We start from the raw sequence: 26310 nt of genomic DNA on the forward strand, positions 1-26310 counted from the left end.
GCTCTTAGTGGTAGACAGACTCCTAAAGCGAGCTCTTAGTGGTAGACAGACTCCTAAACCGAGCTCTTAGTGGTAGACAGTCTCCTAAACCGAGCTCTTAGTGGTAGACAGACTCCTAAACCGAGCTCTTCGTGGTAGACAGACTCCTAAAGCGAGCTCTTAGTGGTTGACAGTCTCCTAAACCGAGCTCTTAGTGGTAGACAGACTCCTAAACCGAGCTCTTCGTGGTAGACAGACTCCTAAAGCGAGCTCTTAGTGGTTGACAGACTCCTAAACCGAGCTCTTAGTGGTAGACAGACTCCTATACCGAGCTCTTAGTGGTAGACAGACTCCTAAACCGAGCTCTTCGTGGTAGACAGACTCCTAAACCGAGCTCTTCGTGGTAGACAGTCTCCTAAACCGAGCTCTTCGTGGTAGACAGACTCCTAAACCGAGCTCTTCGTGGTAGACAGACTCCTAAACCGAGCTCTTCGTGGTAGACAGACTCCTAAACCGAGCTCTTAGTGGTTGACAGTCTCCTAAACCGAGCTCTTCGTGGTAGACAGACTCCTAAACCGAGCTCTTAGTGGTTGACAGACTCCTAAACCGAGCTCTTAGTGGTTGACAGACTCCTAAACCGAGCTCTTCGTGGTAGACAGACTCCTATACCGAGCTCTTAGTGGTAGACAGACTCCTAAACCGAGCTCTTCGTGGTAGACAGACTCCTAAACCGAGCTCTTCGTGGTAGACAGTCTCCTAAACCGAGCTCTTCGTGGTAGACAGACTCCTAAACCGAGCTCTTCGTGGTAGACAGACTCCTAAACCGAGCTCTTCGTGGTAGACAGACTCCTAAACCGAGCTCTTAGTGGTAGACAGACTCCTAAACCGAGCTCTTAGTGGTAGACAGACTCCTAAACCGAGCTCTTCGTGGTAGACAGACTCCTAAAGCGAGCTCTTAGTGGTAGACAGACTCCTAAACCGAGCTCTTAGTGGTAGACAGACTCCTATACCGAGCTCTTAGTGGTAGACAGACTCCTAAACCGAGCTCTTCGTGGTAGACAGACTCCTAAACCGAGCTCTTAGTGGTGGACAGACTCCTAAACCGAGCTCTTAGTGGTGGACAGACTCCTAAACCGAGCTCTTAGTGGTAGACAGACTCCTAAATGGAGCTCTTAGTGGTGGACAGACTCCTAAACCGAGCTCTTAGTGGTTGACAGACTCTTAAACCACGTTGCTGTAAACTCTCGTCATTGTACCCTCCATCTTGTTTGGGTTTGATCCCTGATTGGGTCAAAGCTGAGAAATCAAACTCTTTCTGATGCAGTTCAAGGATGTTTACCTATTTTCAGGTGGCGAAGTAAAGCTGGCCGTCCTGCTTGCCTTTAGTTTTGCTTGTTAGAAAGGAAGGCCACTGTATCTTTTCTTAAAATATCAGGCCATTGTGTGCAAGTCACTCGCAAGCTTACCTGCTTTATGGTACCTGTATAATGAGCATTACCTGCTGGATGTGAGCATTGGGTTTGGAATGGCATATTGACCACGTGACCTATTTTGTGGCCTTGTATTCATTGTGGTTTTTCCACTCCGGGTGTTTTCCCTGCAGCGTCTCAGTGAACTCATCCCAAAGTCAGCAGTTGGTGTTCTTTCCAGCAACTCCAGCAATGTCATCCAGCTGATAATTGATGCTTACAATGTGAGAACCTTCAGCACCTCATCCCTCACCTACCCCCTCACCTCCCCTTCCTCATTTCCCCCTTCCACACTTCCCCCTCCTCACCTCCCCTTCGTCACTTTCCTATCCTCACCGTCCTCAACTCCCCTGCCTCACTCCCCCTCCTCACCTCCCATTCCTAACTTTCCCCCTCACCTACCAGCCTCATTTCCCTCTCCTCACCTCCTCTTCCTCCCCTCCTGCCACCTCCCCTGCCTCACTTCCCCCTCCTCACCTCTCCTTCCTCACTCCCCTCACTCACCTCCCTCCTCACTTCCCTCTCCTCACCTCCCCTTCCTCACCTCCCCTTCCTCACTTTTCCCTTGCTCACCTCCACATTCCTCACTTTCCCCTTCCTCACCTCCCCGTCATGCTTTTTGACAGCAACTCTCTGTGGGAAGGGAAGAGGTAAACAATGTTGGACACCAGTGAATGAAATGTTACTTCAGTTATTGTCCGCCGTCGCACCGCGGAGCGAAAGGGGGACTATGGTTTTCCTCTCCGTCCGTGCGTGCGTACGTGCGTGCGTGCGTAAGCAAAGGACAGAATTCTAATTTGGTGTGTGGGTGCAACCCACGTCAAAATACAAGATGGCCGCCGCCATGTATGTCTGAACCTTGTGAGCAGAATATCTTGAAAAACAAGCATTCTGAGTATTGCGCTGCAGTACATGTCCCCTACCGGCAGTCTGTCGTCCGGAAAACTGTTGGGGAAATTACCAAGGTGAAGGAGCTGGGGCTCCCACGTCGATCGGAAAAATGGACGCGACAAAAAGCTGGAATTCATCCGAGTTGCTTTAATCAAACCAAACACTCAGGCACTCTGAAAAGCCCGTTTATCGGGCAGCAATATATATACATATTATCCCGGAGCGTTTGCCCAGGAAAGGCGAGAGGGGGCGTGGCCCAGCGTCCTGGCTGCGGCCTGGCAAGTTGAGGGCGAGCCTGCCCGGGCATGCCCGGGCATGCCCGGGCGTCCCGACCGAGGCCTGGCAAGTTGAGCGCGGGCCTGCCCGGGCGTCCTGGACGAGCCCGGCATGGTGATCGCTCCGCGTCCTTGATAGGTGCAAGGCGATTGTGAAAACCCAGCGGTAGCCGCTACACACGTCCCCCCAGAATTGACTTGCACCGGCAGGGTCAATTTGAGGGGGGTCCTGATGACCCGGCCGAAGCGACCCCTGGCGGGTCGTGGGAGGGGGTCCGGTGTGGTGGTGGGCGGTCGAGTGGGGGGCACCGTGGACGGGGGGCGGCCTCGCCACGGCGGAAGGGCCACCTGTGGTGGGTGGTCGACGTCCACGTGCGCCGGCTTGAGGCGGTCCACCGCAATCCGGTCCGACCTGCCGCCGATGTCGATGACGAACGACTTGTCGTCCCGTCGCAGCACCCGGAAGGGCCCGTCGTACGGCGGCCGGAGTGGCCCCCGATGTGCGTCGTGACGCACAAAAACATACTCCGCTGTGCGAAGTGCTGGGGGGACGTAGGACTGGGGGTCACCGTGGTGGGATGTTGGCACGGGGGCAAACCGTCGGGCGGCCTCCTGGAGGTCCGAGCGCTGGTGAGCTGCGGACCAGGGACTGGTAGCGTCGGGCACGAATTCGCCCGGGACGCGTAGCGCCTGGCCATAGACAAGCTCGGCGGTGGATGCCTGGAGGTCCTCCTTGGGGGCCGTGCGGAGGCCCAAAAGGACCCACGGCAGCCGGTCGGCCCAACCGCCGTCTTGAAGGCCGGCCATGAGCGCGGCCTTCATGGAGCGGTGGAATCGCTCGCACAACCCGTTTGCTTGGGGGTGGTAGGCCGTAGTACGGTGGAGCTTGACCCCCAGGTTGCGGGCGACCGCGCCCCACAGCTCGGAGGTGAACTGTGGTCCGCGGTCTGACGAGATGTCCGCCGGTGCGCCGAAGCGGGCGACCCAGGTGGCGATGAAAGCCTGCGCCACGTCGGCGGTTGTGGTGGAGACGAAGGGAACGGCCTCCGGCCACCTGGTGGTCCTGTCCACCATGGTGAGCAGGTGTGTGAACCCCCGTGACGGGGGGAGGGGGCCCACCAGATCCACGTTGACGTGGTCGAAACGTCGTTCGGGCACGGTGAAAGGTGCCAGCGGGGCCTGGGTGTGTCGGTGGACCTTGGCCCGTTGGCAGGCCGTGCAGGTGCTGGTCCAATCGCGGACGTCCCGACGAAGGCCGTGCCAGACGAATCGCGCCGACACCAGCTTCTGGGAAGCTTTCCGGCCCGGGTGGGAAAGGCCGTGGAGGGAGGCGAAGATGCGGCGTTGCCAGGTGACGGGCACGATGGGGCGAGGCTGGCCTTGGGAGACGTCGCAGAGCAGGACAGTGTCCGCGAAGGGGATGTCGGCCAGGCGGGGCCCGTGTCCGCCGCCCGGAGGGCTTGCACCGTGGTGTCGGTGGTTTGGTCCGCCGCCATAAGCGCAAAGTCCACGCCCAGGTGGACCGCGTTCGCGCTGGCCCGGGAAAGACAGTCGGCCACGGCGTTGTTTTTGCCGGCGACGTGCCGGATGTCCGTGGTAAACTCCGACACGGCGGAGAGGTGGCGCTGTTGGCGGGCCGACCACGGCTCCGTGACCTTGGCCATGGCGTAAACCAATGGCTTGTGGTCGACGAACGCCGTGAAAGGTCGGCCCTCCAGGAGGTGGCGGAAATGGCGGACGGCCAGGTGTAGACCGAGGAGCTCCCGGTCAAACGTGCTGTATTTGAGCTCGTTCGGCCGGAGCTGCCGGCTGAAAAAAGCGAGTGGCTGCCAAACCCCGTTCACCCATTGCTCATGTACGGCGCCCACCGCGTAGTCGGAGGCATCCGTGGTGAGGGCGATGGGAGCGTTGAGCACCGGGTGAGCGAGCAGTGTTGCGTCGGCGAGGGCCCGCTTTGAGCTTTGGAAGGCCGCATCCATTGCTGCGGACCAGGCGATGTCATGCTTGGCCGGCTTGCCCCGGAGGGCTTCGTAGAGGGGCCGCATGAGTTGAGCAGCGCGGGGCACGAAGCGGTGATAAAAATTCACCATTCCCAGGAATTCCTGCAGGGCCTTTATGGTGCGGGGACGCGGAAACATGCTGATGGCCTTGACCTTGGTTGGCAGCGGCACGGCCCCGTTCTTGGTGATGTGGTGGCCCAAAAAATCAACGGCCGTCGTGCCGAAGTGGCATTTGGCCGGGTTGACGATGAGGCCATGCTCGCTGAGGCGCCCGAACAGTGTTCGGAGGTGGACGAGGTGCTCGGCCCGGGACGTGCTGGCGACGAGGATGTCGTCCAGGTAAACGAAAAGGAACGGCAGGTCATGCAGCACGCCGTCCATCAAGCGCTGGAACGCCTGAGCCGCGTTCTTGAGACCAAACGGCATCCGCAAGAATTCGAATAAGCCGAACGGCGTGATGACTGCCGTTTTAGGGACGTCGGCCGCCCTGACAGGTACCTGGTGATATCCCCGTATGAGATCAATTTTCGAAAAAATGACCCGTCCCGCCAGACGGGCGGAGAAGTCTTGGATATGCGGGATCGGGTACCTGTCGGGGGTGGTAGCGTCATTGAGACGGCGGTAGTCGCCACACGGGCGCCATCCACCCCCCGGCTTTGGCACGATGTGCAGTGGCTAGGCCCACGCGCTATCGGAGCGCCGCACGATGCCGAGGTGCTCCAACGCGTCGAATTCGGCCTTCGTCACGGCGAGCTTGGCTGGGTCGAGGCGGCGGGCCCTGGCGTAGAACGGCGGGCCTGTGGTTGGTATGTGGTGCTCGATCCCATGCCGTACTGCGACGGCCGAAAACGTCGGGCGCGTGAGGGCCGGGAACTCCGTGAGCAGGCGAGCAAACTCGTTCGCCGCCGGGACGGCGCATACCAGCTCGGTCGGCGCGGAGCTGCTCAATGTGCATACCAGGGAGCTGAAGGTTTCGGCGTTGATTAAACGACGCCGTTGGACGTCCACCAGCAGTCCGTGTGTGCAGAGGAAGTCGGCGCCTAGCAGAGCCATGGGCACGTTTGCGGTTACAAACGTCCAAGCAAAGCGTTGGCCGTCGAAGCAGAGGGTGACGTTGCGCGGGCCAAAGGTGCGGATGGTCGATCCGTTGGCCGCAACCAAGGAGGGGCCGCAAACCGCGGATTGCCTGTCCTGGTCAGAGGCGGGTATGACGCTCAGTTGGGCGCCGGTGTCGCACAGGAAGCGCCGTCCGGACGCTTTATCCATGATGAACAGTAAGTTGCCAGTGTGGCCGGCGCTCATGGCTGGTAATGAACGCCGGCCCGGCCGTTTCCCGGCCTGCCGAAGGTGCACGGGGGTCGGCATGTCCGGGCCTTCTGTCCGAACCTGGCATGATAGTAACACCACGCTTGGTCAGGTGGAGGCCCCGGTCGTCGTGCTGGAGGTGGTCAGCTCAGTGTAGCGGCCGCCAATTGCGTCGGCAGTTCGGTCGTCGACCGTGCCGGGTGCTCGGGCGCCATGGGTGTTGCGTCGGACGGCGGTGGGTCCCATGTCGCCGCTGCGATGCGCTGTCCTGCGGCGGAGATCTTGTCGGCTTCTCTGGCAAGGGCCCGGGGATCTGTGATCGTCGTGCTTGCCAGGGCGAGGCGTACCGGGTTAGGCAGCTGACGGAGGAATAGCTCCCGGAACAGGAATGCCGGAGAGTGCTCGCCGAGCAGTGAAAGAATGTAGTCCATTCGCTCGGAAGGGCGCGTGTCGCCGAGCTCGGGCAGGTCGAGCAGGCGCCGTGCGCGTTCCGCCGATGGGAGGGCGAAAGCGTCGAGGAGAAGCTTCTTAATCGCGCCGTATTTGTCAGCGGCTGGCGGGCTCTCGAGGAGGCTCAGGGCGCGGGCTGCGGTGGCCGAACCGAGCGCTGCTACCACATGGTGGAAGCGGGTGTCGTCGGCCGTGATGCCTCGCAGGGCGAACGGGGAATCCGCCTGTGCGAACCAAACCGCCGCGTGAGCCTCCCAGAAGGTAGGCAGTTTAAGGGCGACTGACGTGTCCATGTCGGTAGGTCACCAATGAAGGAGCTGGGGCTCCCACGTCGATCGGAAAAATGGACGCGACAAAAAGCTGGAATTCATCCGAGTTGCTTTAATCAAACCAAACACTCAGGCACTCTGAAAAGCCTGTTTATCGGGCAGCAATATATATACATATTATCCCGGAGCGTTTGCCCAGGAAAGGCGAGAGGGGGCGTGGCCCAGCGTCCTGGCTGCGGCCTGGCAAGTTGAGGGCGAGCCTGCCCGGGCGTCCTGGACGAGCCCGGCATGGTGATCGCTCCGCGTCCTTGATAGGTGCAAGGCGATTGTGAAAACCCAGCGGTAGCCGCTACAAAGGGTTATTTACCCACAGGTTCCGAATCATTCCCAATCGCTAATTACCTCAGGATGGGCTCACCTGTGATTCGCACTCGGGACTTCGATTTATACACCTTGCGGACAGGTCAGCAGAAGCACGAGAAAATAAGTTGTTTATGAAGAACCTTTCGAGTCGCTAAATATCAGTAATTTATTATATTTTCCGGTTCACGATCAATGATCGATGTGTATATATATATATATGTTGCTCGGCTTGGCTCCGCCCCTCTGGAAAGCGCGCGCTGTGTCGCGCTGTGTTGACGTTCGCGAGACGAGGCTGAAGCGTGCGATGCGGCTTGAGGAGAACTCTGGAATAAACAAGAGATATCCATAAATAAATAAAAAAATTCGTTTAATTAACGATATCTGCCAAACCACGTGCCCTATCGCAAATTCCAAAAGGACATTTTAGTAGATTGACATGCTGAACAGATCTGTGAAGTTTCCCCTCGATTGGATCAAAAATGAGGGAGGAGCTCGGTTTTAAAGGTTCATGCTTAAAAACGTCATAACTCTGAAACCATGTGACACATGACGTCATGCTGGCTGACTTTTTTGTTCGACATGGGTATGCGATTCTGCCTGCAATGTTCAGCCATTGCAGAGAAAAAGGGGTTTTCGTGTTTTCACGAAAAACAATATGGCGGCCGAACCACCTGACCTGTGACATCATAATTACCATTAAAATATTCTACAGACCGAGTCCCCCCTACGGTGAAAATTTTATCTCAATCGGTCCTATTATTGCAGAGAAAAATCTTTTTTAAAGGAAATTAAAACTTAAAATGGCACTGTGTTAAGGATCATCAGAATTATCAGAATTACCAAAGTTCAAAGTGCCATAACTTTGTCAAAAATGATCGAAACGTCGTGAAGTTCGAACTTGATCTGTAACTTATCATGAGGAAACCATCTGCCAAGATTGAAATCGTTAGCATTAAGCGTTTAGAAAAAACGTCCGGAAAACTGTTCTTTGCGTGACGGACTGACGGACTGACGGACTGATGGACGGACTGACGGACGGACAGATGGAGGGATGCCGTGCAAACCTATAGTCCCCTCCGGTGTACACCGGAAGGGGACTAATAAACGAACTACCAACTTCTAATCTGGTGTGTGGGTGTATCTACGCATAAGGAAGAACGCTATTGAAAATTGGGTCGCCACGTTAAAATCCAAGATGGCCGCCTTGCGTCTTCCACTTTGTCAACTCACATCACTTCACCGACGGGGGACCTTGGCGTAACGCTTGTTTAAATGGATATAACCAGGATGTTGACGGACAGAGAGAATTATTTAGAATTTAGATCAACAAAACTCATCAAAATGTGCAGTTCATCATTTTTCGAATCTGTTTTGGACACAAGTTTCTACCTTCAGGTTTAATCAGCAGAAGGGAAAATCAGATAAAAATGTCGGAAATGCGACAGACGAGGCCATTCCGATGACATTAGATAACAGTTTGGAAAGCGCGGCAAGATGGTTGACAGACTCAAATGTGTGGGAGATGTTTAGTGAAATGGCCATGTTGATATCCTTCCATTGATGACGTGGCAGCATCATGTCTGGGGTTGGAGGACATTGATGACGTGGCATCATCATGTCTGGGGTTGGAGGACATTGATGACGTGGCAGCATCACGTCTGGGGTTGGAGGACATTGATGACATGGCAGCATCATGTCTGGGGTTGGAGGACATTGATGACGTGGCAGCATCATGTCTGGGGTTGGAGGACATTGATGACGTGGCAGCATCATGTCTGCGGTTGGAGGACATTGATGACGTGACAGCATCATGTCTGGGGTTGGAGGACATTGATGACGTGGCAGCATCATGTCTGGGGTTGGAGGACATTGATGACGTGACAACATCATGCCTGGGGTTGGAGGACATTGATGACGTGACAGCATCATGTCTGGGGTTGGATGACATTGATGACATGGCAGCATCATGTCTGGGGTTGGAGGACATTGATGACGTGGCAGCATCATGTCTGGGGTTGGAGGATATTGATGACGTGGCAGCATCACGTCTGGGGTTGGAGGACATTGATGACGTGGCAGCATCATGTCTGGGGTTGGATGACATTGATGACGTGACAGCATCATGTCTGGGATTGGAGGACATTGATGACGTGACAGCATCATGCCTGGGGTTGGAGGACATTGATGAGGTGGCAGCATCATGTCTGGGGTTGGATGACATTGATGACGTGGCAGCATCATGTCTGGGGTTGGATGACATTGATGACGTGGCAGCATCATGTCTGGGTTTGGAGGACATTGATGACGTGGCAGCATCATGTCTGGGGTTGGAGGACATTGATGACGTGGCAGCATCATGTCTGGGGTTGGAGGACATTGATGACGTGGCAGCATCATGTCTGGGGTTGGAGGACATTAATGACGTGGCAGCATCATGTCTGGGGTTGGAGGGCATTGATGAGGTGGCACCATCATGTCTGGGGTTGGAGGACATTGATGACGTGGCACCATCATGTCTGGGGTTGGATGACATTGATGACATGGCAGCATCATGTCTGGGGTTGGAGGACATTGATGATGTGACAGCATCATGTCTGGGGTTGGAGGACATTGATGACGTGGCACCATCATGTCTGGGGTTGGATGACATTGATGACGTGGCACCATCATGTCTGGGGTTGGATGACATTGATGATGTGACAGCATCATGTCTGGGGTTGAAGGGCATTGATGACGTGGCATCATCATGTCTGGGGTTGGAGGACATTGATGACGTGGCATCATCATGTCTGGGGTTGGATGACATTGATGACGTGACAGCATCATATCTGGGGTTGGATGACATTGATGACGTGACAGCATCATGTCTGGGGTTGGAGGACATTGATGACGTGGCAGCATCATGTCTGGGATTGGAGGACATTGATGACGTGGCAGCATCATGTCTGGGGTTGGAGGACATTGATGACGTGGCATCATCATGTCTGGGGTTGGATGACATTGATGACGTGACAGCATCATGTCTGGGGTTGGAGGACATTGATGACGTGACAGCATCATGCCTGGGGTTGGAGGACATTGATGACGTGGCAGCATCATGTCTGGGGTTGGATGACATTGATGACGTGGCAGCATCATGTCTGGGGTTGGATGACATTGATGACGTGGCAGCATCACGTCTGGGGTTGGAGGGCATTGATGCCGTGGCAGCATCATGTCTGGGGTTGGAGGACATTGATGACGTGGCAGCATCATGTTTGGGGTTGGAGGACATTAATGACGTGGCAGAAATTTTACCATCAGGGTGCCTCCACCTGTAGAATTTAGAAATTCTTAAATATGACGTCATAGGTCACATGGCACAGGCGCCATCTTGGAAAAACTGAAAAAGTTGCACCTCTATATCTCGAAACCGCTCCCTGGGAAAAAATTGAAACGTGGCTCATTGTAAAGAACTTCGCATGGGGAATATAATATATAAAATATAATATATTGGGGAACTTCGCATGGGGAATAAGAGTTGTTAATGATGACGTCATAATCCAACAGGTCTGATCAGTTTGAAATGTATTGAGCGTGATCTACACAACAATTATATTAGAGAATATAAATTTATGATGTCATCGCTCACGTGGTCTCGCAGCCATTTTGGATCAAAGAAAAAAAATGTTCAAAAACAGAAGAGTTGGCTCACAACAAGTTGACTGCGCAGGGTAAGTATTCCATGAATACCATCTTGTTAATTGGGGTAACTTTGTCCAGAGATGAAGAGGTGGCGGATTCGTCAGTGGAAGAGATTGCAGACTACAGGACAGACCTCTGAAATTTTCCGTCCCAGTCCTTATTTTGGCCTCAATGATGAAATCATTAAAAAATATTACTATATGGAGCAAAGGTGGAGGTGTCACTGAGACTCCAAAATTGACATTTAGCAGTTCTTGGGCCTACGTAGTAGCTTACAAACCCGGGTCTACCTCTGGTATCCCAATACTGGCCTTAAGTGGCCGCACCCTGCACTGACCATTAGTCCATCTGGTGATGTCTCCACAGGCTCTATCCTCGGAGCTGGTGTTGGAGAATTCCAAGCCTCCTGAAGGTGTGAGTGTGACGTACACTGCCGACTGTAAGCACGGGCAGGTGTTCACAGGTGAAGCCGGACGCCGCTGCTTGAACATCCAAATTGGAGATGAGGTTTGTGACTCACACGAATGACTCTCCTCCTTTGTAAAAATTCCGCCCCATCTGTATTTGTGAACATTCTGAATAGACAAGATGGTAACTAAGCAAGATGTGGAGACCATTTTTACCTCTGACACCAAAGGTGGATGGAGGTTGTTTTCACCCCTGTCTGTCTGTTTGTGATTAGGATATCTCTAAAGGTTGTGGACGGATTCGGATGAAATTTGGTGGGTGAGTTGGTGTGTGCAACGACGAATCGATTTGATTTTGGTGAAGATCTGAATCCAGATCCGAGAATTTAAAACATTTCCAATTGATTCTTCACCATTGAGTGATAGGGTTAAAATGATATACCTGTGCTGTGTAGCACGATATCTGAAAGGTTGTGGACGAGTCATGGCAAAACTTGGTGGAGGTGTTGGTTTGGTGACAAGAACAAGCCGATTCGATTTTGGTGCAGGTCCGAATCCAGACCAGGCCTACAAAACGTAAACTGTTCACCCAGGTGGAGGTATGCACTCTATCGAGCACCGTTCTAGTATTGTACGAAGTAGTCTTTGATCAAAGGTCTACTTCCTTGTATTAACCACATACCAAACCAGTCTAACCAGCAAAGCACCTGTGATTTAAATTTGCGTTTTGATCTCAACCTGCTGATTGATTTGGGTTTTGATCTCGACCTGCTGATTGATTTGGGTTTTGATCTCGACCTGCTGATTGATATGGGTTTTGATCTCGACCTGCTGATTGATTTGGGTTTTGATCTCGACCTGCTGATTGATTTGGGTTTTGATCTCGACCTGCTGATTGATTTGGGTTTTGATCTCGACCTGCTGATTGATTTGGGTTTTGATCTCGACCTGCTGATTGATTTGGGTTTTGATCTCAATTTGCTGATTGATTTGGGTTTTGATCTCGACCTGCTGCTTGATTTGGGTTTTGATCTCGACCTGCTGTTTGATATGGGTTTTGATCTCCACCTGCTGATTGATTTGGGTTTTGATCTCGACCTGTTGATTGATTTGGGTTTTGATCTCGACCTGCTGATTGATTTGACTTTTGATCTCGACTTGTTGATTGATTTGGGTTTTGATCTCGACCTGCTGATTGATTTGGGTTTTGATCTCGACCTGTTGATTGATTTGGGTTTTGATCTCGACCTGTTGATTGATTTGGGTTTTGATCTCGACTTGTTGATTGATTTGGGTTTTGATCTCGACCTGCTGTCTTGATTTGGGTTTTGATCTCGACCTGCTGCTTGATTTGGGTTTTGATCTCGACCTGCTGATTGATATGGGTTTTGATCTCGACCTGCTGATTGATTTGGGTTTTGATCTCGACCTGCTGATTGATTTGGGTTTTGATCTCGACCTGCTGATTGATTTGGGTTTTGATCTCGACCTGCTGATTGATTTGGGTTTTGATCTCGACCTGCTGCTTGATTTGGGTTTTGATCTCGACCTGCTGATTGATATGGGTTTTGATCTCCACCTGCTGATTGATTTGGGGTTTGATTGCAACCTGTTAATTGACTTGGGTTTTGATCTCAACCTGCTGATTGATTTTGGTTTTGATCTCAATTTGTGGATTGATTTTGGTTTTGATCTCAATTTGTGGATTGATTTTGGTTTTGATCTCAATTTACAGATTGATTTTGGTTTTGATCTCAACCTGCTGATTGATTTCGGTTTTGATCTCGACCTGCTGATTGATTTTGGTTTTGCTCTCAATTTGCTGATTGATTTGGGTTTTGATCTCAACCTACTGATTGATTTTGGTTTTGATCTCAATTTGCGGATTGATTTTGATCTCGACCTCCTGATTGATTTTGGTTTTGATCTCAATTTGCGGATTTATTTTGGTTTTGATCTCAATTTGCAGATTTATTTTGGTTTTGATCTCAATTTGCGGATTGATTTTGGTTTTGATCTCAATTTGCGGATTGATTTTGGTTTTGATCTCAATTTGCAGATTGATTTTGGTTTTGATCTCAATTTGCAGATTAATTTTGGTTTTGATCTCAATTTGCAGATTGATTTTGGTTTTGATCTCAATTTGCGGATTGATTTTGGTTTTGAACTCAATTTGCGGATTGATTTTGGTTTTGATCTCAATTTGCAAATTGATTTTGATCTCAATTTACAGATTGATTTTGGTTTTGATCTCAACGTGCTGATTAATTTTGGTTTTGATCTCAATTTGTGAATTGATTTTGGTTTTGATCTCAATTTGCAGATTGATTTTGGTTTTGATCTCAATTTGCAGATTGATTTTGGTTTTGATCTCAATTTGCGGATTGATTTTGGTTTTGATCTCAATTTGCGGATTGATTTTGGTTTTGAACTCAATTTGCGGATTGATTTTGGTTTTGATCTCAATTTGCAAATTGATTTTGATCTCAATTTACAGATTGATTTTGGTTTTGATCTCAACGTGCTGATTAATTTTGGTTTTGATCTCAATTTGTGAATTGATTTTGGTTTTGATCTCAATTTGCAGATTGATTTTGGTTTTGAACTCAATTTGCGGATTGATTTTGGTTTTGATCTCAATTTGCGGATTGATTTTGGTTTTGATCTCAATTTGTGAATTGATTTTGGTTTTGATCTCAATTTGCAGATTGATTTTGGTTTTGATCTCAACCTCCTGATTGATTTTGGTTTTGATCTCCATTTGCAGATTGATTTTGGTATTGAACTCAATTTGCGGATTGATTTTGGTTTTGATCTCAATTTGCAGATTGATTTTGGTTTTGATCTCAATTTGCGGATTGATTTTGGTTTTGATCTCAATTTGTGGATTGATTTTGGTTTTGATCTCAACCTATTGATTAATTTTGGTTTTGATCTCCATTTGCAGATTGATTTTGGTATTGAACTCAATTTGCGGATTGATTTTGGTTTTGATCTCAATTTGCAGATTGATTTTGGTTTTGATCTCAATTTGCGGATTGATTTTGGTTTTGATCTCAATTTGTGGATTGATTTTGGTTTTGATCTCGATTTGCGGATTGATTTTGGTTTTGAACTCAATTTGCGGATTGATTTTGATCTCAATTTGCGTATTGATTTTGGTTTTGATCTCAACCTATTGATTAATTTTGGTTTTGGTCTCAAGTTGCAGATTGATTTTGGTTTTGATCTCAATTTGCGGATTGATTTTGGTTTTGATCTCAATTTGCTGATTGATTTAGGTTTTGATCTCAACCTGCTGATTGATTTTGGTTTTGATCTCAATTTGTGGAATGATTTTGGTTTTGATCTCGACCTCCTGATTGATTTTGGTTTTGATCTCAATTTGCGGATTGATTTTGGTTTTGATCTCAATTTGCGGATTGATTTTGGTTTTGATCTCAATTCGCGGATTGATTTTGGTTTTGATCTCAATTTGCAGATTGATTTTGGTTTTCATCTCAATTTGCGGATTGATTTCGGTGTTGATCTCAATTTGCGGATTGATTTTGGTTTTGAACTCAATTTGCGGATTTATTTTAGTTTTGAACTGAATTTGCTGTTTGATTTGCATTTTGATCTCAATTTGCTGAATGATTTGGGTTTTCATCTCAACCTGCTGATTGATTTGGCTTTTGATCTCAAGCTGCTGATTGATTTGGGTCTTGATCTCAATTTGCTGATTGATTTGGGTTTTGATCTTAATTTGCTGATTGATTTGGGTTTTGATCTCAATTTGCCGATTATTTGTTATTATCTCAACCTGCTGATTGATTTGCGTCTTCATCTCAATTTGCTGATTGATTTGGGTTTTGATCTCAATTTGCCGATTGATTTTTTTGTTATGACCTCAACCTGCCGATTGATTTGGGTTTTGATCTCGACCTGCTGATTGATTTTGGTTTTGATCTCAATTTGCAGATTGATTTGGGTTTTGATCTCAATTTGCTGATTGATTTTGGTTTTGATCTCAATTTGCTGATTGATTTGGGTTTTATCTGACCGACTTGTTAACTTGGTGGATGTGTCTAATTTTTGGTGCTCTTGCATTTGCTTCATTTTTACCTGGACACCTTCTATAATTTTTGCCATCCTTTGTGCCACTCTGATCGCTGTAGGTGAAATTTCACGTGAAAGTTCAAACACGTGGCTGTCCTGCCAATGGCAATGACGTTGCCATGGAGATCCGGCCGCTGGGTTTTAACGAACGGCTCTGGCTAAGGCTGCAGTTTGTGTGTCGGTGCGAATGTCAGCAGTCGTCCCAACCGAGTAGTCCTGATTGTCATTTCGGCAACGGAAGCATGGAGTGCGGTGCCTGCAGGTACATGACTCACCTGACGTGTCCTCGTGGTTTATCTCACTTTGACAATCCAAAGGTGTTCAGGTCTCCAAATGGCCTATCTTGGAAATATCCACCATATGTAATTCCGAGATAGACACATGAGAATAGCGAATGTTTTGAGGCAACAATGGGATTTTTTTGTACACATCGGATCTCAAATTGAAATTCCAAGATTGTAAAATATGAGTTTGTGGCTCAAATGCAAATTTGGCCGGAATCGACGACTTTTCGTTGCATCTCCTGACCTGAGATTTAGAAGCTCAAAACTGATTGGATTGGCTTGCTAATGCACATTATACTCCCCAAAACCGGATACTTTCCCACAAACTATTTTTTCGTGTTACCCTGATGTGATAGAGCAAGTTTTGTGGTGTTGCAGGTGTAACGAGGGCCGGTTAGGCCGAGAGTGCGAGTGCAGCTCCGATGCTGTGCCGATCACCGATATGGATGCGTCGTGCCATGCGGACAACTCGTCGGAGGTGGTGTGCAGCGGACACGGAGACTGTCTGTGCGGTGAATGTGTCTGCCACGGACGAGAAAACCTGGGAGAGCTGCTCTACGGAAAGTACTGCGAGTGTGACAACTTCTCATGTGACAGAACTGCAGGAGTTATGTGTGGCGGTACAGACGGGGTGGGAGGGAGGGGGGGGGGGCTGAAGTGGGAGGGGTTGAAGGGTAGTGATAGGAGGAGTTGGAGGGGTGGGGGAGGAGTTGGAGGGGTGGGAGGGAAGGAGGGGTGGGAGGGGAGGAGTTGGAAGGGTGGGGGGGGGAGGAGTTGGAAGGGTGGGGGGGGGGGGGGAGGAGTTGGACAGGTGGGGGAGGACTTGGAGGGGTGGAGGAGGAGTTGGAGGGGTGGGAGGGGAGGAGTTGGAGGGGTGGGAAGCGATGAGTTGGAGGGGTGGGGGCGGGAAAGAGTTGGAGGGGTGGGGGCGGGAAAGAGCTGGAGGGGTGGGGCGGGAAAGAGCTGGAGGGGTGGGGGTGGGAAAGAGTTGGAGGGGTGGGGGCGGGAAAGAGTTGGAGGGGTGGGGGCGGGAAAGGGTTGGGGGGGGGCTGGGGTGGGAGGAGTTGGAGGGGTGGGCGAGGAGTTGGAGGGGTGGGGGCTGGAAGTACTTGGGGGGGGGTGGGGTGGGAGGAGTTGGAGGGGTGGGGGAGGAGTTGGAGGGGTGGGAGGGAATGAGGGGTGGGAGGGAAGGAGTTGGAGGGGTGGGAGGAGAGGCAGGCTGGAGTGGAGGGGTTGGAGGGGAGGAGGGCTGGAGTGGAGGGGTTGGAGGGGAGGGGGGCTGGAGTGGAAGGGGTTGAAGGGTGAGTGAGAGGAGGAGTTGGAGGAGTGGGAAGGGAGGAGTTGGAGGGGTGGGAAGGGAGGAGATGGAGGGGTGGGGGCGGGGAGGAGTTGGGGGGAGGAGTTGGAGGGGTGGGGGCGGGAAAGAGTTGGGGGGTTGGGGTGGGAGGAGTTGGAGGGGTGGGGGAGGAGTTGGAGGGGTAGGGGAGGGGTTGGAGGGGTGGGAAGGAAGGAGGGGTGGGAGGGGAGGAGTTGGAGGGGTGGGGGCGGGAAGGACTTCGGGGGGCGTGGGGGGGAGGAGTTGGAGGGGTGGGGGAGGAGTTGGGGGGTGGGAGGGAAGGAGGGGTGGGAGGGGAGGAGTTGAAGGGGTGGGAAGCGAGGAGTTGGAGGGGTGGGGGCGGGAAAGAGTTGGAGGGGAGGGGGCGGGAAAGAGTTGGGGGTGGGGGGGCTGGGGTGGGAGAAGTTGGAGGGGTGGGGGCGGGAAAGAGTTGAGGGGTTGGGTTGGGAGGAGTTGGAGGGGTGGGGGAGGAGTTGGAGGGGTGGGAGGGAAGGAGTGGAGGGGTTGGAGGGGAGGGGGCTGGAGTGGAAGGGGTTGGAGGGTAGAAGGAGGAGGAGTTGGAGGGGTGTGAAGGGAGTCGTTGGGGTGGGGAGGAGTGGGAGGAGTTTGGGGGGAGGGAAGGGAGTGTTGGGGGGGGGGGGATGTGAAAGGAGTTGGGGGGGCGGGAAGGAGTTGGGGGGGTGGGAGGAGGGGGAGGCGGTCAATGTGTGAAGTTGAGAAACACATGAAGTTAAATTTACGTTCAAATCGAATGCACTTTTTCCTTGAGGAGGAGCATGTGTTTAATGATTGTAAGAGATGGAGTGACATTCTCAATCATTAGGACTAGTGATGGGACAAAAACTTGTCTTTGTGTTTGAGAAACAGGTGAGACAGCATCAGAATCACTCATCTGTTAGAATGGAGATCATATTTTATGGTGAAGACCCTATAAATCCAGAGGTAAAAAGGAATTAAGTTACATGATCATTATCCGTGACATTTTCAATTCTTTAATTCCCCTTTGCCTGAATCAGGTAATGGAGTCTGCGATTGTAGTCGCTGCAAATGCTTTGACAATTTCACGGGAGCTGCGTGCGACTGCCCTGTGGCGACGGACGGGTGCCAATCCCCGGATGGGGAGACCTGTAGTGGTCGGGGCACCTGCGTGTGTGGCACGTGCCAATGTGTGGAATCTAAATACCAGGGCCCCAAGTGCGAACTATGCCCGATGTGTCCCGAAGCGTGTCAAGAACACAAGTGAGTCAACAAATGAAGCTTTTGATCGACTCCAAAAAGTCCCTTTTCTGAACAGGTGTATCTCAGTATGTCTATGTCCTCCTTTCTTGGTGACTGCAGAGACTGCGTCCAATGTCATATGTTGAAGTCAGACTCCCAGGAAATGGAGTGTGACAGGTGTGTAGTGCCCGTACACCGTGTGCCGAAGCTCGACTCTCTGGATTCCTGCAGAGTACAGGATTTGCGGAATTGCTGGATCATCTTCTCTTTCATCGGGAGCGGTCGAAATATGAGCATCGTGGTGCAGGACAAGAGAGGTAAGCATTAGTGGTCTTAGTCATGAGGTCAAAGGTCACCATGATAATGTGGGTTGGAACGGTGGAATTATTCGCCAAACCGCCAGGTATAAGGAAGAAAAACAATTGTCATCGATTCTTCAATATTTGATACTTTCCAAAACGCGAATAAAATAATGTTGTAACAACAATTTTCTTTGCATCACGTTTGGCAGAATGCCCAGCGGAACCCGAGGTGGCAGCAATTGTGGTTGGCGTAGTGACGGGTATCGTACTTGCTGGACTTGTGCTGCTACTCGGTTGGAAAGTGTTGACCAGTCTCCATGATCGTCGTGAGGTCGCCAAGTTTGAAAAAGAGAAACTTACAGCCAAGTGGGATGCGGTAATAAACACACGCAGTACAATAAACACACACATTACAATAAACACACACAGTACAATAAACACACACAGTACAATAAACACACACATTACAATAAACACACACAGTACAATAAACACACACATTACAATAAACACACACAGTACAATAAGCACACACACTACAATAAACACACACAGTACAATAAACACACACATTACAATAAACACACAGTACAATAAGCACACACACTACAATAAACACACACACTACAATAAACACACACAGTACAATAAACACACAGTACAATAAACACACACACTACAATAAACACACACACTACAATAAACACACACACTACAATAAACACACAGTACAATAAACACACACAGTACAATAAACACACACATTACAATAAACACACACAGTACAATAAACACACACATTACAATAAACACACACAGTACAATAAACACACACAGTACAATAAACACACACAGTACAATAAACACACACATTCCAATAAACACACACATTACAATAAACACACACTGTACAATAAACACACACATTCCAATAAACACACACATTACAATAAACACACACAGTACAATAAACACACAGTACAATAAGCACACACAGTACAATAAGCACACACAGTACAATAAGCACACACATTACAATAAGCACACACAGTACAATAAGCACACACAGTACAATAAGCACACACAGTACAATAAGCACACACAGTACAATAAACACACACAGTACAATAAATACACACATAACAATAAACACACACAGTACAATAAGCACACACAGTACAATAAGCACACACACTACAATAAGCACACACATTACAATAAGCACACACATTACAATAAGCACACACAGTACAATAAACACACACAGTACAATAAGCACACACATTACAATAAGCACACACAGTACAATAAACACACACAGTACAATAAACACACACAGTACAATAAACACACAGTACAATAAACACACACAGTACAATAAACACACACATTACAATAAACACACACAGTACAATAAACACACAGTACAATAAGCACACACAGTACAATAAGCACACACAGTACAATAAGCACACACATTACAATAAGCACACACAGTACAATAAGCACACACAGTACAATAAGCACACGCAGTACAATAAGCACACACAGTACAATAAACACACACAGTACAATAAACACACACAGTACAATAAACACACACAGTACAATAAACACACACAGTACAATAAACACACACAGTACAATAAACACACACAGTACAATAAACACACAGTACAATAAATACACACATTACAATAAACACACACAGTACAATAAACACACAGTACAATAAGCATACACAGTACAATAAGCATACACAGTACAATAAACACACACAGAACAATAAACACACACAGTACAATAAACACACACATTACAATAAACACACACAGTACAATAAACACACACAGTACAATAAACACACACAGTACAATAAACACACACAGTACAATAAATACACACATTACAATAAACACACACAGTACAATAAACACACAGTACAATAAACACACACAGAACAATAAACACACACAGAACAATAAGCACACACAGAACAATAAACACACACAGAACAATAAACACACACAGCACATGCATGTGCACAAACATACATGTACACATTCTTGGGTTTCTTTCCTTATATCATCACAATGCGATGCCCATCACCAAGCTGCCCTTGCCCACAACACTGTGCCCATCACAACCTGCCCTTGTCCACAACGCGGTGCCCATCATCAACCTGTCCTCGTTCACAACGCGGTGCCCATTACCAACCTGCCCTTGTCCACAACACTGGGCCCATCACAACCTGCCCTTGTCCACAACACGGTGCCCATCATCAACCTGCCCTCGTTCCCAGCGTGGTGCCCACCCCCAACCTGCCCTTGTCCACAACGTGGTGCCCATCATCAACCTGCCCTCGTTCCCAACGCGGTGCCCACCCCAACATGCCCTCGTTCACAACGCGGTGCCCACCCCCAACCTGCCCTCTTTCCCAACGTGGTGCCCACCCCTGCCCTTGTCCACAACACGGTGCCCATCATTAACCTGCCCTCGTTCACAATGCGGTGCCCACCCCCAACCTGCCCTTGTCCACAACGCGGTGCCCTCCCCCAACCTGCCCTTGTCCACAACGCGGTGCCCATAACCAACCTGCCCTTGTCCACAACGCGGTGCCCTCCCCCAACCTGCCCTCGTTCACAACGCGGTGCCCATCACCAACCTGCCCTTGTCCACAACGCGGTGCCCTCCCCCAACCTGCCCTTGTCCACAACGCAGTGCCCTCCCCCAACCTACCCTCGTTCACAACACGGTGCCCATCACCAACCTGCCCTTGTCCACAACGCGGTGCCCTCCCCCAACCTGCCCTTGTCCACAACGCGGTGCCCATCACCAACCTGCCCTTGTCCACGACGCGGTGTTCCATCGTGCCATCACTCGTGGGGTGACTGTGTGCAGACTACGCAATGAAGTGGTGTGTGATGTCCTCAGAACAATGGAGTACCTGCTTGAAGTTTCGTAGAACCACTCGGTGTCCACACATGCTCAATCTATTGCAGAACACACGTCGGAACAACATCGACATTGTGCGATTATTTCATGAGATCATCTGCACAAACCTTTCCATTGCAGTCCCGTCAAGTCGTGATTATACAACATGCATTTTAAGGCCATTTTCCCTGCTAGAGCGGGGGTTAGCCTTGCGGTCCCCATGACAATCTTCTCCATTTTGCCCTATTTTCTGCATCTCTCCTTGTTAACCCCCTTGCCCGCATTTCTTCTTCCACCATCTTTAGCCAAGTCTTTCTCGGTCTTCCCCGTCCTCTACTTCCTTCTACATCAATTTCCATCACTCTTCTCAACCAGTCACTTTCATCCTTCCTCAACACATGACCAAACCATCTCAGCCTGTTCCTCTTCACAGCATCAATCACAGGCAATATTCCCATCATCTTTCGCAATTCATCATTTGTCTTCCTCTCTCTCAACGATACTTCGCACATCCATCGAACCATTCGCATTTCCACCCTTTCCAGCCTTTGTTGCTGCTCTACGTTCATTACCCATGTCTCGCTCCCATAAATCATAACACTTCTCACACATGCAGCATACACCTTTCCCTTCAGCTTCAGCGACACTCTCCTCCTCATCAGCACGCCACTCAGTTCCCGAAACTTCTTCCATGCACATCTCACTCGAGCAACCGTTGCCGAGTCTGATCCACCTTCTCCATTCAGCATGTCTCCGAGGTAGCAAAATGTTTTCACACCTTCCAGCTTCACGCCGTCTCCAAGATCCAACTCAACATTTCCTCCATCTGCAGCTCCCTCTGTGCACACCTTACATTTGAATGTAGCTGCCACACTGGTAAATGACCCTCTCAGACCACTACATTTTTGATGAACCCACTCAGCGCACATTGTACATTGAATGGAGTTCACTCCGACACCCTTCCTGCACACAGCACACGGCCACTTCCCAGTTCTTTCCACCTCACCACATGCTTTACCACTTGCCATCACCTTCGTCTTTCCGATATTCACCTTCAGACCTTTTGTCTCCATACATTCCTTCCACTTGTTCATCTTTTCCTTCAGTCCATCCATACTTTTCGCAATCAACACCAGATCATCTGCATACAACAACTCCCACGGTAAACCCTCCTTTACGTTCTGAGCCAGCACCTCCATCACAGCTACAAATAGTAGTGGACTTAGTACCGACCCCTGATGCACTCCCACCTTCACCTCAAACTCACCACTGTTCCCGTCCTTTGTCCTTACAGCTGTGCGCGCTCTTTTGTACATTTCCATCACTACTCTGATCAACCATTCCTCCACTCCAAACTTCCTCAATGCCCATGTCAATACTTTGTGTGGAACCCTATCAAATGCTTTCTCCAGATCAACAAACCCAAAAAACAACTTCTTCCTCTTCTCCATGTACTTCTCCTGCAACTGCCTCACAATGAAAAGCGCATCTGTCGTTCCTCTTCCTGGCATAAATCCAAACTGCATTTCGTCGATCTTCACTTTCTTCCTTATCCTCCTCTCCAACACCCTTTCCAATACCTTCATTCCATGCTCCAATAACGTTATCGCTCGGTACGAGCCACACTCGAGAGGGTCACCTTTCCCCTTGTATAGAAGGACGAGGGTACTCAGTTCCCAATCCACTGGAATGCGGCCTTCTTTCACCACCAGATTACAGATCTCTGTCATTCTCTTCACACCCCAACTTCCTGCTGCCTTCAACATATCTCCCACAACTCCCGTCGGCCCTCCCGCTTTTCCACTCTTCATTGCTTTTATCGCTTCCTCATCTTCCTTCTCAGTTATCTTCTCTGCCGGTCCTAAAACTGGGTTACTCTCTATGTTGCCATCCCATTCATTCTCTGTATTCAACAGCATTTCCATATATCTTTTCCATCTTCCTTTAATTCCATCTGGGTCGACAACGATTTGTCCCACTTCATCCTTCAAGCAACTCACCCCCATCACATCACACCTCTCTTTCGCTATGTGCTTTGCAATCCTGAATACTGCTTTCTGACCCTCTTCCGAATCCAAGCGTTCTCCGAACATTTTCCTACATGCCTCCTGCGCCTTTGCTACCTCTTTCTTTGCAGCCTTCCTGGCTGCCTTATAACTTTCATGCTCTGCTGTTTCTGCTCCCGTACCCATCGCCTTCTGCCACTCCTTGAACCTCTTCCTCTTCTCGTCAATCCTCTTTCCAACTTCATCATCCCACCACCATGTTTCCGAGTGCCTCGGTGGTCCTTTTGTCCATCCACATACCTCACCAACGGCTCCCAACAGACTATCTTTCATTGACATCCAACCACTTTCAAGCTCAACCACATCATCCTCTACCCTACTCAGCCTCTCTTTTAATGCCTCCCTTACTGTCACCTCTTTCAACCTCCACACCTTCATTCTTGGTTGGTACTTCACCCGCCGAGCTCTCCTCGCACCTTTCACCCTTATGTCGCAGACAACCAAGTGGTGCTGTGAAACAGCCTCCTCCCCCGGGATCACCTTTGTGTCCCGGAGGTGCCCCCTATCTTGCCTACGCACCATCAGGTATTCAACGGTTGTCGTCGACCCACCTGCCGTGTATGTAACAAGCTTATTATCCTCTTTCTGGAACTGAGTGTTACAAATCAACAAATCAGCTCCATCAGCAAACTCCAAAATCCTTTCACCTTCTCCATTTCTCACACCATATCCGTAACCCCCATGAACTCCCTCAAAACCATCTATACTCCTTCCCACATGTACATTCAGGTCTCCTCCCACCACAACAACTTCCTCATCTTTCACGTTTTCCATCAGCTTCTCTATCGCACACCAGAACTTGTCCTTCTCTTCATTGCTTCGACCAACCTGCGGAGCATATCCCGAGATGACGTTCGCCAAGAGCTTTCCAATCATCATTTTCACCATCATCAACCTATCACTCACTCTAGTCACACTCACCACACTGTCTACAAACTCCTCAGAAAACAGGACACCAACACCATTCACGCGTTCCGGGCACCCTTGCCACACAAACTTGTATTTCTGTCCCTGCCTACCCTTCACCATTCTCACACGACTTCCCTTCCATCTCGTCTCTTGCACACAACATATGTCCACTCTTCTTCTGACTAATACTTCCACCACTTCTCCTGATCTCCCTGTCATTGTCCCTACATTCCATGTCCCAAACCTCAGAAACCGATCTCCACTTCGGGCTGCACCCTGCCAATATGTAGTTGTAATTGTCATGGTTCTCTTTTTGAGGCAATGTTTTTATGGCCGGATGCCCTTCCTGACGCCAACCCTCTTAGTCGTCTCTTACGACACGCAGGGATACGGTGTACCTATTCTGACCAGGGTACACACTGGGAAACGTTTAAAACATGGAAATTCTGGGGGGGGGGGGGGGGGGGGGGCGGCGTCAGCATCACGGCTGCGGTTTAAACATATTCCAACAATATCCAAACAGAACCATGAAAACCATGAAAAACAATCCGGGAAAAGTCTCCAAGCGAGAACGTGGATTTGAGAAAGAAGGAGCAGAGGCGGCAGAGAAACGAGATACAGGGGGCGGGGCACAAGTCGAGATGAGGAGGAGAGCGAACAAGCAACGTGTCCGGGAGGAGAGAAAGAATCAATATAGAATTATTTGTCTAGGAAGGTGAGGTGAGGGGGAGAAAATAAAAGAAAAGAAACAAGTAATACAGCGAAGGAAAGAACCCAAATCGACAAAACACCGACGGGGGAGGGAAGCCCCAAGTTACCAGGCCGCGCACGAGGTACGACTCAGAAAACGATTAACTACACACAAGTTTGTACGAATTACAAACCAATACCAACCAGAAAAACACAATAACACGGATGTAACACGTTCGTGATTATAACCAAATAAATTGGTAAAGAGAAAATGGCGCTGACACACGACCCTCGAAGTTCGTCAACCAGATACTCCATCAGAAAAATTAATCCACCGATACTTCGTGTTTATACCTATTGGCTTTGGTATTAATGTATGAAAGTATATGATGCTTCAGTACTCGGTAATGAAAAGATACATCATGAGATCTTGGAAACAGATGAAAAAACCAATGGACCAATTGTGGTGATGAACAACTTCAAGGTGATCATGAGATTGGAAGTGAAACAAACTACGATTGGAATGGCTCAAAGGGATTGGCGACTCCCATTAACAATCCCTCATGTTGAACCTTGTGTCTAAATCCATGTATACACGACCTTTTTGTCTTCTGCAGAGGTGAAACACCTTGGTGTAAACACAAATAAAAGGATTCGTGGTTAAGGTGTGCTTAATAGTGGGGCAACTTAGCATAACAATTGTGCATTTGGTGAGGAAAGCACCAAATTTGGCACACTAGTAGACTATCCTATTATGAACAAATTGGATATTGGGCCATCTCAAATTCAGCCCCTGATGGCTGTGGCAGCCATTTTCCAAAATGACACCTTCAGCTTGTTCCGACGAATTGCATCATCAATTGGCTTGGTCCTTTCCACCAGGCATTCTCTGGTGAAAGCCTGGAACTGCTCTTGGCCAATCTTCTTCACATTCCTGACAGTCTCAACTGCAGCAGGACCTGCAATTTCCTTTGTGTCAAGGACAACCAGATCCATGCTCTCTTCCTCAAAGGGGTTGCCAAGCTTTTCTATGACGCTGACAAGGGCGCGGACATCCTTGGCGAAATAGGTCTGCACACTTGGTGTCTGGTCGTGATGACGTGTGTCCTCTCGCCTCCCCCAGTGTTGATGGCCATCTTGGAACTCTTCTATGGCCCTGGCAACTTCTGGCCCGGCAATCATCCAACGCCGCAGGGCACTTGGGTTGTCAGTGAGGCCGATTGCTCCACCATCTCCTTTGATGCAGGCGTTATTCTGTTCATGCGCCTGGTCGATTGGGATCGAAGAGAACACCTTCTTTATCTTCTGTACAGTGAAGTTGCCAGCCCTGAATTCTCTGGCTACATCTGGGTGCTTCATTGGGAGTGCAACCATGTCCCTC

General features: G+C 49.5%; 1 protein-coding gene across 1 annotated transcript in view; it reads left to right on the plus strand.

Moving 5' to 3' along the window:
• LOC137429571 (integrin beta-1-like) overlaps positions 1 to 26310 on the plus strand; it is an 80243-nt gene that overhangs the window by 53002 nt on the left and 931 nt on the right. Inside the window, exons 9-15 of the mRNA XM_068119583.2 lie at positions 1583 to 1672; positions 11052 to 11192; positions 15250 to 15452; positions 15853 to 16094; positions 17827 to 18049; positions 18149 to 18345; positions 18540 to 18706. Coding sequence (XP_067975684.2) covers positions 1583 to 1672; positions 11052 to 11192; positions 15250 to 15452; positions 15853 to 16094; positions 17827 to 18049; positions 18149 to 18345; positions 18540 to 18706 — 1263 coding nt within the window. The remainder of the gene's footprint in view (positions 1 to 1582; positions 1673 to 11051; positions 11193 to 15249; positions 15453 to 15852; positions 16095 to 17826; positions 18050 to 18148; positions 18346 to 18539; positions 18707 to 26310) is intronic.

The sequence above is a fragment of the Myxine glutinosa genome, chromosome 6, assembly GCF_964187855.1.
Source record: "Myxine glutinosa chromosome 6, kmMyxGlut1.1, whole genome shotgun sequence".
Lineage (NCBI taxonomy): Eukaryota > Metazoa > Chordata > Myxini > Myxiniformes > Myxinidae > Myxine > Myxine glutinosa.